We start from the raw sequence: 17764 nt of genomic DNA, 5'->3' as shown, positions 1-17764 counted from the left end.
GGACATTTTTGGTTGGTGTGGGTTTCTGATCTTCAGCTGGCATTGTGTCTGACGACCCCAATTTGATTATTATATGCTTGAAACTTTTTGCGGTTTAAGTTTTGCTACTCCTGTGTGGAGTTTGCATGTTCTGCCTGTTCTTGTGTACTCCGGTTTCCTCCCACATTCCAAAGACATGCTGGTAGGTTAATTGGCTCCGGACTAAATTAGCTCCAGTATGTGTGTACAAGTTGACTAAGCACGTGTGCCATTACAATCCACATGCCAGTCCCAGGCCCATGTAAATGAAATGTCTACCAAAAATAATTTATTATTCAAAAATCCTTCAAAAGGAAGACACACAACCCTATCAAAGACCATGGTCATCAAAATTGGAATAACAAGGAAGATCAAGAACCCCATAGCCTAGAGATTGTTCTAGTGATATTCGCGAATTACAAAAGTTGGGTGTGCTGGAAAAAAAATCTACCAAAAGGAATATATTAATGCTTCAAGGGACTGCTCATACCCTTATGTTGGACACATAACCCAATCCAACATATGGCCAATTGGCCATCTATATGAGACATCAAGGAAGGTCTAAGAACCCCTTATCCTAGAGATTGATCGAGTGATGTAAGTGAATTACAAAAGTTGTGTGCTAGACAAAAATGTCTACCAAAAGGAATTTTTTTATTACATAATCCAGCATGGAGTTCATCAGTAATAATACCGCAAAGGAATTTCCATCCTCGTATGGTAGATACATAACCCAATTAAAGACCATGACCATCTACTTGGAACATCAAGGAAGGTCTAGGAACCTCCATAGCCTAGAGATTTATCTAGATATACAAGTACACCCATAGCACCTAGAGACTTGTAAAACAAAGTACACCCGTAGCCTAGAACTTGGTCAAACATGTGTATTTAGCTGTGGACTTCACCTTGGATGTCAGGATTGGCGTTCAACCTAATTGTCTGGGCATTTCAGTTACAACATGGCTGCCAAGAGCCATCATACTGAAGCTCCCTAGGACATGTTTGTAATACCCTGTTTTCCTGAAAGTAAGACCTACCCTGAAAATAAGACCTAGCACTATTTTCCAGGAGAGCTGAAATATAAGCCCTAGCCTGAAAATAAGCCCTAGTTGAAAATGATTGCAAAATCCTAGAATCCACTCTATTACAGTAGTTTATATTGTACAATGTGGTTGTTTCTGTAATATAAATCCGGGGATGAGAGCTCCGTCAGGTCACAGAAACGAAGAGCGGCGCTAAAACGAACATATTTGGCACAATTATATTACAAAAAAAACACACATTGTACGTTATATATTTACATAGTGAGTCAGGTTGAAAAAAGACACAAGTCCATTCAGTTCAACCAAAAAATAAATAAAAAATAATAATAATAATAATATCATACAATCCCATATACCCAATGGTATAGAACCCACAGTTGATCCAGATATGCTACTGTAATAGAGTGGATTATAGGATTTTACATGCATTTTAACTTAGTTCACACTGGGGATTCCTCACAGGCAGGGAGGGAGAAGGGAAGAGAAGACAGCACTTTACATGGTAAGACCTACCCCGAAAATAAGCCCTACTGTGTCTTTTATTGCCAAAATTAATATAAGACCCAGGCTTATTTTCTGGGAAACACAGTATCTATTTACTTTTCATGAACACACTAATGTTGTGGCATTAGTCACACCCCCTTTATATTACATTGTCACATTGGGTGCACTGAATGGGACAATTGGCATCACTACCCGTTATCTGGAAGGCCAGGTCTTGCATCTGCTCCATAGAGGATACCGCATACCAAAAAGTTTTTCATTCCTAATAGCAACCCGCTCCCTTCATTGTTAGGAAATGGTTTAAGACCTTTGGAATTAGCCAACAGACCTGGCATTTTTTATATGTTCTTGTTTTAAAGCATGCGTGTACATCTCCATCGCAACCAATTTATATTGTGCTAGACAGAAACTTAAATTTAGACTTCAGGACAAGCTGTGGTTACATAAACAACACACCAATTTAATTTGTATCCGTGTCGGTTATTTAGGTTACCACCATCTGATATTGTTGGAAAATTCATTAATACTATTCCATTATAATCACACACCCAGTGCTGACCGTAATATGATAACCATATATTAAAATAAGTATGGAGATTACGTTTTTATATGTAGATAATTAATGGCACAGTTTCACTGCATCTGTATGTTATGGCTGTCTCACTTGGTTGCCAAGTACTTTTACTTTACACTTACTAGAGCCAATGTGGGGGGGAAGCGAAATACCCAACCACTGTAGTTTTGGATAATGAAACTAGAGCACCGAAGTTAAAACACACAGACATGGGGAAGGCCTACACACTCAACTTGACACGAAATGAGGAGACGGGGTCGGCTTGACACGAAATGAGGAGACGGGGTCGGCTTGACACCAAATGAGGAGACGGGGTCGGCTTGACACCAAATGAGGAGACGGGGTCGGCTTGACACCAAATGAGGAGACGGGGTCGGCTTGACACCAAATGAGGAGACGGGGTCGGCTTGACACCAAATGAGGAGACGGGGTCGGCTTGACACCAAATGAGGAGACGGGGTCGGCTTGACACCAAATGAGGAGACGGGGTCGGCTTGACACCAAATGAGGAGACGGGGTCGGCTTGACACCAAATGAGGAGACGGGGTCGGCTTGACACCAAATGAGGAGACGGGGTCGGCTTGACACCAAATGAGGAGACGGGGTCGGCTTGACACCAAATGAGGGGACGGGGTCGGCTTGACACGAAATGAGGAGACGGGGTCGGCTTGACACGAAATGAGGAGACGGGGGTCGGCTTGACACCAAATGAGGAGACGGGGGTCGGCTTGACACCAAATGAGGAGACGGGGGTCGGCTTGACACCAAATGAGGAGACGGGGGTCGGCTTGACACCAAATGAGGAGACGGGGTCGGCTTGACACGAAATGAGGAGACGGGGGTCGGCTTGACACCAAATGAGGAGACGGGGGTCGGCTTGACACCAAATGAGGAGACGGGGGTCGGCTTGACACCAAATGAGGAGACGGGGGTCGGCTTGACACCAAATGAGGAGACGGGGGTCGGCTTGACACCAAATGAGGAGACGGGGGTCGGCTTGACACCAAATGAGGAGACGGGGGTCGGCTTGACACCAAATGAGGAGACAAGGTCGGCTTGACATGAAATGAGGAAACGGGGGTTGGCTTGACACGAAAAGAGGAGACGGGGGCGGCTTGACACGAAATGAGGTGGGGTCACCGGGACACGAAATGAGGAGATGGGGTCACCAAGACATGAAATGAGGAGACGGGGTCACCAGGACACGAAATGAGGAGATCCAAAAATTACAGAGCACCAATAGGAGACCAAGGTTGGGGCGAATGCTTGATAATGCCACACACATGCCCATGGCAATATTCTGGTTTACCTTCTGGGCTGCAATTGGACAGCAGGCAGTGGTAGCGGCTGTTGGCTTCCTATCAGGCAGCATATCCTAGGATGAATGCCAACTCTCCTGGATTTGCCAAGACAGTCCCACATCTTTTCGGTCTGTCTCGAGATTTCAGCATCACCTTTAATTGAGTTACTGAGAATGCACAGTAACTAAGAGTATTGCCAAGGGGATTGTTTCCATGAGTGGGTGATTCCAACATAATTAGGGGTGGGGTGGGACTGCCCACAAAGTGGGTGTGAATAGAGAAGAACCATTGGAGAAATGGGCATAATTTAGGTGGACTGCCTAGGAGGAGGATGTTCTATGTATGAGCAATAGGCAAGGGTCACAGCGTCCTGGGTTCCATTATGAATTTGTTTAGGCATTCAAGGGAGTCTGTGTTTATCAATGTTTAAATTTTTTTTATTTTCTAACAAAATTCTAGCAATGTATGGCATTGTGGTGTTGCTGTTGGAGAGATGTTATTTGCTATCCTTACAACCTTGTCACCAGCTCAGGATGAGTGGAAATCTCTTATAACCTTACTACACTAATTATAAAGCATTAATAAAATCATTGCTATTGTTGCAGAAAATCATAAAGATTTTTTTTAATGGCATGTGAATATATGAAAGTGCACTATATGATCCCTTTAGGCCCTGTAGTTGAATATCTAGAATATGTCACAAACATTACGCCTAGATGCTTTGATGTTTCGATCACAAACAGACCTTCCTGTACCAAGCACCTCATAAACATACAAACAGAACTGCTGAACAGAGACTCTGGACCGTTGTATGGCCATGTGCAGATGGAAAACAACACCACATGCTGATGTACAATGGTCGGAAAACAGCAGAGGCCAGCTCTGGAATGTTGTGTGGGTGTCTGGGGAAAATGCTGGGTTTCTCATTCCAAAGAACTGTCCATTGCAACCCGTCTGTCCCACCTACATAGTAAGATAGTTAGGTCGAAAAAAAGACAAGTTCATCCAGTTCAACCATAAAAATGTATAAAATAAAAAAATCATACAATCCCATATACCCAATTCTATACCCACAGTTGATCCAGAGGAAGGCAAAAAAAAAAACAGCTTAGCATGATCCAATTTGCTACAGCAGGGAAAGAATTCCTTCCTGATCCCCTGAGAGGCAATCGGATCTTCCCCGGATCAACTTTACCTATAAATGTTAGTACCCAACTGGAGAAAGTGCAGAGAAGGGCAACCAAACTGATAAGAGGCATGGAGGAGCTCAGCTATGAGGAAAGATTAGAGGAACTGAATTTATTCACTCTTGAGAAGAGGAGAATAAGGGGGGATATGATCACCATGTACAAAAATTTAAGGGGTCCATATAGTGAACTTGGTGTTGAGTTATTCACTTTATGGTCAACACAGAATGCAAGGAGGCACTCTGGCCCAGATTCTCAAAGGGCTTACGACGGCGCACCGCCATGTACGTCATCGTAAGTCCTAATCTGGGCCGTCGTATCTATGCGACTGATTCTTAAGCCCCATACACACGGTCACACTTTTTGCCAACCAACTTCAAAATCTGCAAGTTTTCTAATTTGTCTGACCATGTGTACGCTCCATCGGACCAACTTTTTTGGGTTTCATCCAACAAAAAGTTGGGTCTGCAAACGGACCAACTTTTCGGCAACAAAAGTCTGATGGTGCCTTGTCTGACTGTGTGTACAGCAATCCAACCAACTTTTGGACAAAGTGCAAATACGCATGCTCAGAACCAATGTTAAAAGCAACAAACAATAGCAGAAGTTAACCAAAGGGTGGCGGTAAAGAGCAGAAAATAGCAAAAAAAACATGTGATGTTAGGAAAGTTTTAGAAAAGTTTGCAGAAAAGTCTGACTGTGTGTATGCTATGGGTGTGGCAGGACAAATCAATTAGGAAAAAAATCCAAGGGAAATTTTGTTGGATGTCTGACTGTGTGTATGAGCCTTTAGAATCAGTTACGCATAGATATCCATTAGATCCGACAGGCGTAAGTCTCTTACGCCGACGGATCTTAACTGCAATTTTTTTTTTGCCCGCTAGGTGGCGCTTCCGTCGTTCTCCCCGTCGAGTATGCAAATTAGCTAGATACGCGAATTCCCGAACGTACGCGCGGCCGACGCAGTAAAGTTACAACGTTTACGTTAGGCTTTTCCCGGCGTAAAGTTGCCCCTGGGTATATGAGGCGCAACCAATGTTAAGTATGGCTGTCGTTCCCGCGTCGAAATTTGAAAAGTTACGTCGTTTGCGTAAGTCGTCCGTGAATGGGGCTGGACGCCATTTACGTTCACGTCTAAACCAATGACGTCCTTGCGACGTCATTTGGAGCAATGCACCCTGGGATATTTTACGGACGGCGCATGCGCAGTTCGTTCGGCGCGGGAACGCACTTCATTTAAATGCTACACGCCGGCGTAACGTAAATCAGATACGTTACGCCCGCCCATTTTTACGCCGATCTACGAGAATCTGGGCCTCTATGTCTAGAGCAGTGGTTCTCAACTCCTTTCCTCAGGACCCACTAACAGGCCAGGTTTGCAAGATAACTGAAATACATTATAGGTAATATCATTTGCTGCTCAGTAATTGCAGTATTCTAGTCTGCATCTCCCCAAGGGAATTCTTAAAATCTGGCCTGTTACTGGGTCCCGAGGACAGGAGTTGAGAACCACTGCTCTAGACATGGAGTGCCCCCTTGTCCTCTGTGATGACCGTAAAGTGAATACCAACACCAAGTTCACTGTATGGACCTCTTATATATTTGTACATGTAGATCATATCCCCCCTTATTCTCCTCTTCTCAAGAGTGAATAAATTAAGTTCCTCTAATCTTTCCTCATAGCTAAGCTCCTCCATGCCTCTTATCAGTTTGGTTGCCCTTCTCTGCACTTTCTCCAGTTCCCTGATATCCCTTTTGAGAACTTGTGCCCAAAACAGAACTGCATAGTCCAGATGAGGCAAAATTCTCTCTCTCTCTCAGCTATGCCCATTTGCCTGCCCGTGCCATTCTGCCAACGTATATCGGCATGGAGCAGTCAGGAAGCGGTTAACATATTTGGATGGGCTTTTGCTTTCTAGACAGATATACTTAAAAGTTGACATCACAGCTTTTCTCTGTCATGGTTTGGTTTTAATTACACTTTAAAATCCAACTGCAAAAGTTTGGCCAGGTAGTGCCGTGGTTAGGTTTCGAACCAATGACCTTAGTGCTGCCAGAAAGGAGTGCCAACAACTTAGCCACTGTGCTGTTAGGCCCCATATATCCCCGAGGTAACTGACAAGAAATAACACTGTAGAATTTTAATATGGGGAGTATCCAACTGATTTTTTTTTCTGGATAAAGAAGTAATATTTGTTTTCCATCTATGATGAATTTGGACCATACTTTAGAATTTTTGATCTGCTGTGGGTGTAGGATTCTCAGAAAGCAAGTGTAAAGTGATTCTAAAGCCTAAACATGTTTTACCTTAATGCATTCCTTACATTAAGGTAAAAATAAATGTTTTAGCATAAGCACCGTTTTTTTACTAGTGATGGCGGCGATCAGTGATTTTTTTTTTTGTGACTGCTACATTATGGCGGACACATCAGAAATGTTTGGGACCATTGTAATCTTCTCAGCGAAAAGTGCTATAAAAATGCACTGATTACTGTGAAAATGACACTGGCGATGAAGGGGTAACCAGGAGGGGGCGCTGTAGGGGTTAAGTGTGCCCTAAGGGAGTGTTCTTGCTGTGGGGGGGGGGCATCTTACACAGGGAACAGACGATCACTGACATTGCCACACTAGGAAGAACAGGGAAGGTTTGTTTACACTTATCTCTCCCCGTTCTTCAGCTCTATGACCCGATCGCGGAACACCGGCGGCGATCGGGTCCCGCAGGAGCGGTCACGGAATACAGGACCAGGTCGCGAGCGCACCGCTGTCGGCAGGCTCGCGACCCACGGCTGGGCTCTTAAAGTAAGGTGACTAGATTTTTTAAATGAAATCCGGGGACATATTTTTTTTTTACTAGTAATGGCGGCAATCAGCGACTCTCTGCCCGTCGCCGCCGCAGCTTGCCTCACGGCCTGTCAAGTCTTACTCTCTGGGCCCCGGCTACTACTGGGTGGGGAGCGGAGGAAGATCACTCCACCAGGGAAGGCAAGGGGATAAGCAGGCAGGCGGCTGGCCGGGACTTGAGCCAAGGCAGAAGAACATGCGAGTGGAGCTGGATGGGCATTCACCCGAAACTGAAGAAATATTCCCTCCGCTCCAACCAGTACATGATCACCAGAAAGGGGCACAAATAATGGAAAAATAATACACCCCCCTAAGCTAGTAGGAGCAGTGGAGTGGGGGGTGTAATGTCTATGAAATATCCCCAGCCCCTGTTCAAATCCAACCGGGGACAGACTTGGTCCGGGGACAGTGTCCTCAATCTGGGGACTGTCCCCAGAAACCGGAGATGTCCGGTCACCCTATCTTAAAGGCGACGTATATCGGCGTGAAGGGGTCCTTAAGTGGTTAATAACATTTTGTTTTTATCCCCATTCACACAGAACATGCCGTTTCTTAGGATAATTAGCTCTAATTATTTATTTTAATTATACACCCCATAGACACCATCCACATTCCTGCCAGCCAGTGCCTGGCAATATTTAGTGCTCATTGGTCCTCCCTGATTGGTCCTCCCTGATATACTGTAATATCCAGTCTGTTCATGTTTCTGCAAAGACTTTCTGAAAACGGCATTGCACCACACCCTCCTTCTGCTCTGATTTAATGGCATCTAATGTTCCATTCTACATATGGGTAGTAGTCGTCTTATATAACAAGGTAAAAGGGGCGGCCTCTGAAGCTGACCTACTTTTGAAGCCCTCATAAGACTGAGATTGTAAACAGTTTATTGAGGGGCATGGAGAGGCATGCAGAGAATTGTCCGCAGCCCTCTCTTGCATGATAAAATCTTCTGAAAGTCTCTGTATGTTGAACGTTCTCCAAACAGTTCATCAACATGCCATGCAAATTTCACCCACTGGTGCCATGAACACAATGCACGTTGCCAGGATCCCGGTTCAGTGATCCCACTAATCCTTCGCCGTGAAGAATTCATTCCGACGCAGAGCAATTCAAGATTTAAACAAGCACAGACAGGCTTGCTGTACTGGATAATGTGGAATCTTTCCTGTCAATAAGTGCACTTAACTTGGATGCCAACAAAGGGTCAGTCGCCTGAAGGGAAATATATTACCGTATATACTCGCGTATAATCCGACCAGACTATAAGACGAGACACCTAATTTTACCACAAAAAAATGGGAAAACTTCTTTAGCTAGATTCAGATAGAGTTATTCTGGCGTATCAGTAGATACGCCAGCCTAAGTCAGAATCTGCGCCAACGCAAATTTAAGCGTATTCTGGTAACCAGATACGCTTAAATTAGGCTCAGATACGAGCGGCGTAAGTGTCTTACACCCTCGTATCCTAAAGTGTAATTTTTAGGCTGACGGCTAGGTGGCGCTTCCATTGCGGTCGGCGTAGAATATGTAAATCACTAGATACGCCTATTCACGAACGTACGCCCGGCCGACGCAGTACAGATACGCCGTTTACGTAACGCATTATCAGGCCTTTAGTTATTCCATCAAATAGCTGGAATAGTAATGTTAAGTATGGCCGCCGTTCCCGTGTCGAAATTTGAAAATTTTACGTCGTTTGCGTAAGTCGTCCGTGAATAGGGATTTACGTCATTTACATCCACGTCAAAATCAATAGAACCGTGCGGCGTACTTATCCGCAATGCACACTGGAATATGTAGGCGGACGGCGCATGCGCCGTTCCAAAAAAACGTCAATCACGTCAGGTCAACCAAAATTAACATAAAACACACCCCCTCAGCCAATTTTGAATTAGGCGCGCTTGCACCCGCCGCATTTACGCTACGCCGCCGTAACTTAGCAGGCAAGTACTTTGTGAATCATGTACTTGCCTCGCTAACTTACGGCGGCGTAGTGTAAACACGATGCACTACGCCGCCGCAAAGTTAGGGCGGGCTTTCTGAATCCACCCCATTGACTTGAGTATAAGCCTAGGGGGAGAAATGCAGCAGCTACTGTAAGAGGAAAAGAGGGTCAACATTGGCCATTTTCAGCCTCACTGTGCCCATCTGCAAGTCTCCGCCTCACTGTGCCAATCTGCATGCCCATCTCCAGCCTTATGATCACCCGGCGCTGTGCCCATCTGCAGTCTTATGATCTCCCGGTGCTGTGACAATCTAGATTGCGGCCGTCCAGTGTAACAAAGCCCCGCTTCCGCCACGTCCGTGACAGAACACAGACTCGGTTTCCCAGCAGTGAATCAGTGTTCACCCTATCACGGACGAGGAGAAGACGAGGCTTTGTTACACTGGATGGCTGCCGACTAGACAGTCACAGCACCGGGAGATCATAAGACTGCAGATGGGCACAGTGAGGCAGGGAGACTTGAGTATAATCCGAGGGGGGCCTTTTCAGCCCAAAAAATGTACTGAAAAACTTGGCTTATACTCGAGTATATACGGTAGTTAAAAAAGGACCTTCAGGCAATGATGAAGGTTGTGATCTTCTGGCAAGATCCTGAGAATCCCAAGTTCACATCATACCTCTAGGACACAGGTGTCAAACACAAGGCCCGCGGGCCTAATCCGACCCTCCAGGCCATTTCATGTAGCCCTTGCACCTCTCCTGCAGCTGCAGGAGAGCTCCAGCCCTCATTTGGTCCTCCTCCAGACCCCTACTTTCTGCTTTCAAGCAATGCATCCAGCTTCTTCCCAGCAGCAGCATAAGGAAAGGGGGGAGCACTGTGATGTAGGGGAGAATGGGGGACTCAACTTCTGATGGTGGGGTGGCTCTTGAGATCTAATGTAAGGGGAGGGGATGCGCTGGATCTTACAGATACAACCGACCCTTTTTTTTTTAAAGTGTATTTTGTGCGTGTACTCGAGAGAGGAGCCGGACTGCAGGAGTTGGGAGTAGGCAGGCCTCCCCCAGAGGCAATCTGCCACCTTTCTCCATGCCCCGGGTGGCAATGGCGGGTGTGTGAGGGTGTCCTCCCACACAGCCCACCCTACCTGCTCCGCTTTGAAGCCCAACGGGGTAGAGGGACTCCCTATAAGGGAGTGAGAGGATTTGCCCGCTCAACCAGCCCCGTTAGTCCTTCGCCTCTCTTTTTTAGAGACCGCGTGGTCAAAGTGCGTGCATGTTAACCCAATTTCGAGTGCGTGTAAGTGTGGTGGTTTTTGTGGGAGGGGGGTGGGCGTACTAAGCGCAGGCTTACCTCGCATAGCACACCCACCAGGAGCCGGGCTGAGACCACCAAACTCAATTCACATGAAGCCGAGACCAGGATCCGAACCCCTAGCTGCAGAGGTGAATGGCTTGTCAGCGCAGTGACAATCGCGCTGAGCCACCGCAGCTCCCTTACAACCGACCCTTTTGAGAACAATCATAATGCTTATGCGGCCCACAATGAAATGGAGTTTGACACCCCTGCTCTAGGATCTCTAAAGAGTAAAAATTAACCGCCCAACCAGTTTTACTTTTTTTGTTCACTGGAGATCAACAAAGTACCACCCCGTGGAGTTCGGTAAAGAAAAAACCTCTATCTGGCCCTTGGGGCACTATTGCATCCACAAGTGATACCAATACCAATGTCTAGTTCCTCCCCACTGCCACTAGTGGTGGGGCACCATTCCTCTCATAGGCCCCCAATGATAAGGTGCTTTTTCTGCCACTGATAACAATGGGGCACTATTACTCCCACTAAAACCAATGATGGGGCACTGCTAACGCTGGGGCATTTTCTCCTCCCACTGGCCACAGTCTAGCTCCCCTAAATTCTGAAGGATGATTACCTGGCCCTTTGTTTAGAAGGCTTGTAGAGTAAACCCCTGCCTTAAAGGAACCCTTGAAATTTTTAGGTCTTGGTGAACCCTGCTAGACCAACTCATTGGGAATCCATGAGAAAAGCTGCCCTTACATTGGTGGCTAGTCAAAATAATGCCCCTTCTGGGGGTCAGAAGGCCACCCAAAGAGGTGGTGATCTCCGGTGTCCTGCAGCTGGCTTTGCCAAGTGGCACTGGCCCTTAAACTTTAAAAGGGACCATGAGAAGGGAGGTCATACCGCCACAGCTCAACCAACTGGAGGATCCCTGGATGAGAATGGCTGGACTGAAGAACAGAAAAAACAATCACATTTTTACTAAACATACTTTGGTCAATTTTGATTGGTTGCTCAACTCTGGGTTGCTTCTTGCACTGTTTTATTAAAGAACACTATTTGACAGATGTATACTCATGTCAGTAAACGGCCTCATAATATAGAATGTTTTTTTCCTATTTTTCAGATCAAGAAGATTCTCGTATGTACCAAAGGGAGATCGAACTTTCCTTTCCAATAGAGCAAAGAGAAGGTAAGTCCCATCAACCCTTAAATTAAAAACCACCATCACAAAAAAAGTATAAATCAGGTTGTGAACACTGTAAAATACAATGGTGTTCTGTAGGAATCCAACACTTCGCTACTGCACACTTGGTCCTGCGCTGCCATCTTCTTTCTCTGATGTCATCGGGAGCTGGCGGTCTCTTCCAAGTCATTGCAGCTGCCCCCGATGATATGCATATTTTAGCAGTGTGTTGTCATAGGGCTGGCTGAAAGAAGCACAGATGGGAAGCGAGCCCCCTGGGGACGGGCCACGGTACATGCAGGGCTGGTGCAAGGATTTTTTTACACCCTAGGCGAAACCTAATTTTGCTGCTCCCCCTTGTCTCCACCCCCTTTGCCCTGCCCATGTATATCCCACCTTTTTAACCACTTCCATACAGGGCACGTATACACCTTCCCGCCCAAGCCATTTTTCAGCTTTCAGCACTGTCGCACTTTGAATGGCAATTGCGCGGTCATGCTACACTGTACCCAAACAAAATTGGCGTCCTTTTTTACCCACAAATAGAGCTTTCTTTTGGTGGTATTTGATCACCTCTGCGATTTTTTTTTTTTTGCGCAACAACTAAAAAAAGACCGAAAATTTTGAAAAAAATTACGTTTTTATTTTTTTCTGTAATTTTTTTGTAAATAAGTAAGTTTTCTCTTTCAATTATGGGCACTGATATGGTGGCACTGATGGGCACAGATGAGATGGCACTGATGGACATCGACGAGGTAGTACTGATGGGCACAGATGAGGTGGCAATGATTGGCGGCACTGATGGGCACACATAGGCGGCACTCATGGGCACACATAGGCGGCACTCATGGGCACTCATGGGCGGCACTGATGGGCACTCATGGGCGGCACTGATGGGCACTCATGGGCGGCACTGATGGGCACTCATGGGCGGCACTGATGGGCACTCATGGGCGGCACTGGGCACTCATAGGCGGCACAGATGGGCACTGTGGGGTGGCACTGATGGGCACTGTGGGGTGGCACTGATGGGCACTGTGGGGCGGCACTGATGGACACTGTGGGGCGGCACTGATTTACTTGTTGCCAGTCAGTGCCCATTTGTGGGCACTGATTGGCATCTTTTTTTTCCCCGTTTTTTTTATTTTTTAGACTTTTTTTTTTTTACTTTTTTTGTTTGTTTTGCCCTTCCCTGGTGGGCATCCCTGGTGGTCCATGTGGCGATCCGACGGGGGGCTGCGCTGATAAACAATCAGCGCGAACCCCCCCTGTCAGGCGAGCCGCCGATCGGCTCTCCTCTACTCGCGTCTGTCAGACGCGAGTGAGGAAGAGCCATCGACGGCTCTTCCTGTTTACATCGTGATCAGCCATGGTTGGACACGGCTGATCACGTGGTAAAGAGTCTCCGTGAGAGACTCTTTACCGAGATCGGTGTTGCGGGGTGTCAGACTGACACCCCGCAACAACGATCGTCGCGATGCGCGCCCCCGGGGGCGCGCAGCGGCTGAGAATCCTGAGGACGTCATATGACGTCCAGTCAGGATTCTACAACCACTTTGCCGACGTCAATATGTCATTGGCGGGCGGCAAGTGGTTAAAGAAATGCCTATCAAATGCAGCCTCACCAGTGCCCATTAAATGCATTTGATGGGCGCTGGTGAGGCTGCATTTGATGGGTGCTTCTTTAAAAAGGTGGGATATACATGGGCAGGACAAAGGGGGTGAAGTCAGGGGTGGAGCCAAGGGGGTGCAGCAAAATGCAGCGCCCATCAATGCAGCCTCACTAGCGCCTATCAATACAGCCTCACTAGCGCCCAACAATGCAGGCTCACTAGCGCCCAACAATGCAGGCTCACTAGCGCCCAACAATGCAGGCTCACTAGCGCCCAACAATGCAGGCTCACTAGCGCCCAACAATGCAGGCTCACTAGCGCCCCAACAATGCAAGATCACTAGCGCCCCAACAATGCAGGATCACTAGAACCGAACAATGCAGGCTCACTAGCACCCCAACAATGCAGGCTCACTAGCGCCCAACAATGCAGGCTCACTAGCGCCCAACAATGCAGGCTCACTAGCGCCCCAACAATGCAGGCTCACTAGCGCCCCAACAATGCCGGCTCACTGGCGCCCAACAATGCCGGCTCACTGGCGCCCAACAATGCCGGCTCACTGGCGCCCAACAATGCCGGCTCACTGGCGCCCAACAATGCCGGCTCACTGGCGCCCAACAATGCCGGCTCACTGGCGCCCAACAATGCCGGCTCACTGGCGCCCAACAATGCAGGCTCACTGGCGCCCAACAATGCCGGCTCACTGGCGCCCAACAATGCAGGCTCACTAGCGCCCAACAATGCAGGCTCACTAGCGCCCCAACAATGCAGGCTCACTAGCGCCCAACAATGCCGGCTCACTAGCGCCCCAACAATGCCGGCTCACTAGCGCCCCAACAATGCAGGCTCACTAGCGCCCCAACAATGCCGGCTCACTAGCGCCCAACAATGCAGGCTCACTAGCGCCCAACAATGCAGGCTCACTAGCGCCCAACAATGCAGCCTCACTGGCGCCCAACAATGCCGGCTCACTGGCGCCCAACAATGCCGGCTCACTGGCGCCCAACAATGCCGGCTCACTGGCGCCCAACAATGCCGGCTCACTGGCGCCCAACAATGCCGGCTCACTGGCGCCCAACAATGCAGGCTCACTGGCGCCCAACAATGCTGGCTCACTAGCGCCCAACAATGCAGGCTCACTAGCGCCCCAACAATGCAGGCTCACTAGCGCCCCAACAATGCAGGCTCACTAGCGCCCCAACAATGCAGGCTCACTAGCGCCCCAACAATGCAGGCTCACTAGCGCCCCAACAATGCAGGCTCACTGGCGCCCAACAATGCAGGCTCACTGGCGCCCAACAATGCAGGCTCACTGGCGCCCAACAATGCAGGCTCACTGGCGCCCAACAATGCAGGCTCACTGGCGCCCAACAATGCAGGCTCACTGGCGCCCAACAATGCAGGCTCACTGGCGCCCAACAATGCAGGCTCACTGGCGCCCAACAATGCAGGCTCACTGGCGCCCAACAATGCAGGCTCACTGGCGCCCAACAATGCAGGCTCACTGGCGCCCAACAATGCAGGCTCACTAGCGCCCAACAATGCAGGCTCACTAGCGCCCAACAATGCAGGCTCACTAGCGCCCAACAATGCCGGCTCACTAGCGCCCCAACAATGCCGGCTCACTAGCGCCCCAACAATGCCGGCTCACTAGCGCCCCAACAATGCCGGCTCACTAGCGCCCCAACAATGCCGGCTCACTAGCGCCCCAACAATGCCGGCTCACTAGCGCCCCAACAATGCCGGCTCACTAGCGCCCCAACAATGCAGGCTCACTAGCGCCCAACAATGCAGGCTCACTAGCGCCCAACAATGCAGGCTCACTAGCTCCCAACAATGCAGCCTCACTAGCGCCCATCAATTAATGTTGCTTTCTTCCATTCATTTAGAAGTCTGGACACAGACCTACACCACCACTGCGCCTCTGACACTATGTATGAATGGAGCGGTGGCTGCCTGCTGATGCTGAGACTTAGTTGCTTGTTGCAGAGAGAAGAGCGTATGAACACCAGTGACCGGGCACCCCTAGGCAGTAGTGCGCCCTAGGCGGCTACCTAGTTTGCCTAGTGGTAGCACCGGCTCTGGGTACATGCACCTTAGACTACCCTTTTGGGATGTGTTATGAGTTTCCCAGGAGGCTGTTGGTAACTGGATTCTCACCTAGGCTAGAATCCAGAAAGTGTGGAGAGGGTGACTCAAAAAAAATACAGTGAAAAAAAAGCGCCTAATTGTCATAGGAAGAGGGAGAAATGATGCCATCGAAAATGAGTCGGGAGGGTGAATGACTGATCAAGGAAATTACGGGAAAGGAACAGATCCTATTTAAAGTGAACTCAAAGGGCATATGTCAGTTTCAGTGGAAAATTTGGTAAAAACTCGTAACTTTTTTTTATTTTTCTCTAAACATAGCTGCGATATAGGAGCTGCTACTGTGGACTTAATATTTGAAAATAAATATGTCCTTATCCTTCATTCACTAGCACAGGACAAGCATGCAGCCAGGGAAGTGTCAGGACGCCTGAATTTTGGACCTTCAGAAACAAGTCAGCAATATCAGCTGCCTTATTTCCTATTACTGTGCCCTGCTTGTGGGTGGTATGGGGCTCCGTGGTTGTGTGCTGGAGTCTTACTGAGCTCATCAGGCAAGATTATAGTCACATGTTACCATACGCCAGCTGCGATTGTTACTTAATGCCCAAGCACACATATATGAGGCGTTCCTGTTTACCATCCAGGTGAGGCCCCATCCAAGTAACCAACACAAATACAGGGCACATACAGGGTTATCCCAAGGGCTGTTTAGGAAAACACAAACATGTTTATCTCATAGAGCAAACATCAATAAAACGTAAAGGGCCAGTTACCCATTATCAATAAATCGGCAATCAATTTTCATTATTTTTATATTGTCGCTGAATGGTAAAGTCTGATTTCTATCAGCATTTTGCACATGGTGGTAAACCTTTGCACTGCCCCGAACCAGCTCCCTGAACTCACTCATCTTGCTCAAGTAGAATTCTCAACATTCTGACTTTTCTGAATTCAGCTTTTTCTGAAATTAAAGATGCCCACATAGGACACAATGTTATTGTGCAATCTCTGGATTATCACCTTAAGGCCCCGTACACACGAGAGGATTATCCGCTGGAAACGGTCCTCCGGACCGTTCCAGCGGATAAATCCTCTGGCGGATTTTGATCTGATGGTTGTATTAACCATCAGATCGAAATCCACGCGGAATCCATCCGCGGTGACGTGTCGCGCCGTCGCCGCGATGATGACGCGGCGACGTGCGCAACGCTGGAAGATAAAGACTTCCACGCATGCGTCGAATCATTACGAGGGAGAGGAGCGGACGGATTGATCCGGTGAGTCTGTACAGACCACCGGATCAATCCGCTGGACAGGATTCCAGCGGATAGATTTCTTAGCATGCTAAGAAATTTTTATCCGCTGGAAATCCGACGGCTGGAATTTTTTCCGCCGATAAATGTCCGCTCGGACGTACACACCACCGGATCTATCCGCTGGAACTGATCTGCGGATAAATCCCAGCGGATAGATCCGGTCGTGTGTACGGGGCCTTAGATCTACTAAAACTAGCAATACATCTATTCCTCCATCCATTCTAAACAATGTTGATGAAGGATCTTTCCTGTAGGTTATTGTACAGCTTAGGGGTCTCCCAACTTTCTAAGCAAAGGGCCAGTTTACTGCCCTTCAGGCTTTAGGGGGGCCAGACTGTGGCCAGTGTTAGTAGAAAATGTCCTGGCATCGGTGCCCCATCATTGGTTTTAATGGGAGGAATAGTGCCCCATTGTCAATGAGAAGAACCGAACAGTGGCCCATTGATGTCAGTAGGGGAAATGGTGCTCCATCATTGGCGTCAGGTGGTGGAATAGTGCCCCAAGGGCCAAATAAAGGCAAAATAAATAAATCTGGTCCCAGGGCCGCAGTTTGGAGACCACGGGTATAGCTTATAACTAGAATGCTCAGCTGTCAGAATGCTCAATCTGATAGGGTGTTAGCCTGCATGCTCAGATAAGGATCTGGTGTGGATTTTTTTTTTGGGGGGGGGACCCCACGCTTTATTTTTTTGTGTCTGATATAAACTTGGTGGGGACGCCACACCATTTCTTCTTTTTTCTTTTGTATGAGGTCGCACTTAAAATTCATAACAGACCAGAAGGACCTCGTAAAAATTATGAAGGGTGAACCCCAGTTTTTTTTTACTATCCCTGGACACTTTGCT

At 47.9% G+C, this 17764-nt stretch overlaps 1 protein-coding gene and 1 long non-coding RNA gene across 2 annotated transcripts in view; one reads left to right on the top strand and one right to left on the bottom strand.

The window, feature by feature from the left end:
• LOC120921049 overlaps positions 1 to 17764 on the bottom strand; it is a 209468-nt gene that overhangs the window by 97570 nt on the left and 94134 nt on the right. The gene's annotated exons all lie outside the window — the stretch shown is intronic.
• LOC120921047 (extracellular matrix protein 1-like) overlaps positions 1 to 17764 on the top strand; it is a 54747-nt gene that overhangs the window by 5520 nt on the left and 31463 nt on the right. The window contains exon 2 of the mRNA XM_040333661.1: positions 11840 to 11905. Coding sequence (XP_040189595.1) covers positions 11840 to 11905 — 66 coding nt within the window. The remainder of the gene's footprint in view (positions 1 to 11839; positions 11906 to 17764) is intronic.

The sequence above is a fragment of the Rana temporaria genome, chromosome 13 (genome assembly GCF_905171775.1).
Source record: "Rana temporaria chromosome 13, aRanTem1.1, whole genome shotgun sequence".
Taxonomy (NCBI): domain Eukaryota; kingdom Metazoa; phylum Chordata; class Amphibia; order Anura; family Ranidae; genus Rana; species Rana temporaria.
This window is presented reverse-complemented; position numbering and strand designations above follow the sequence as displayed.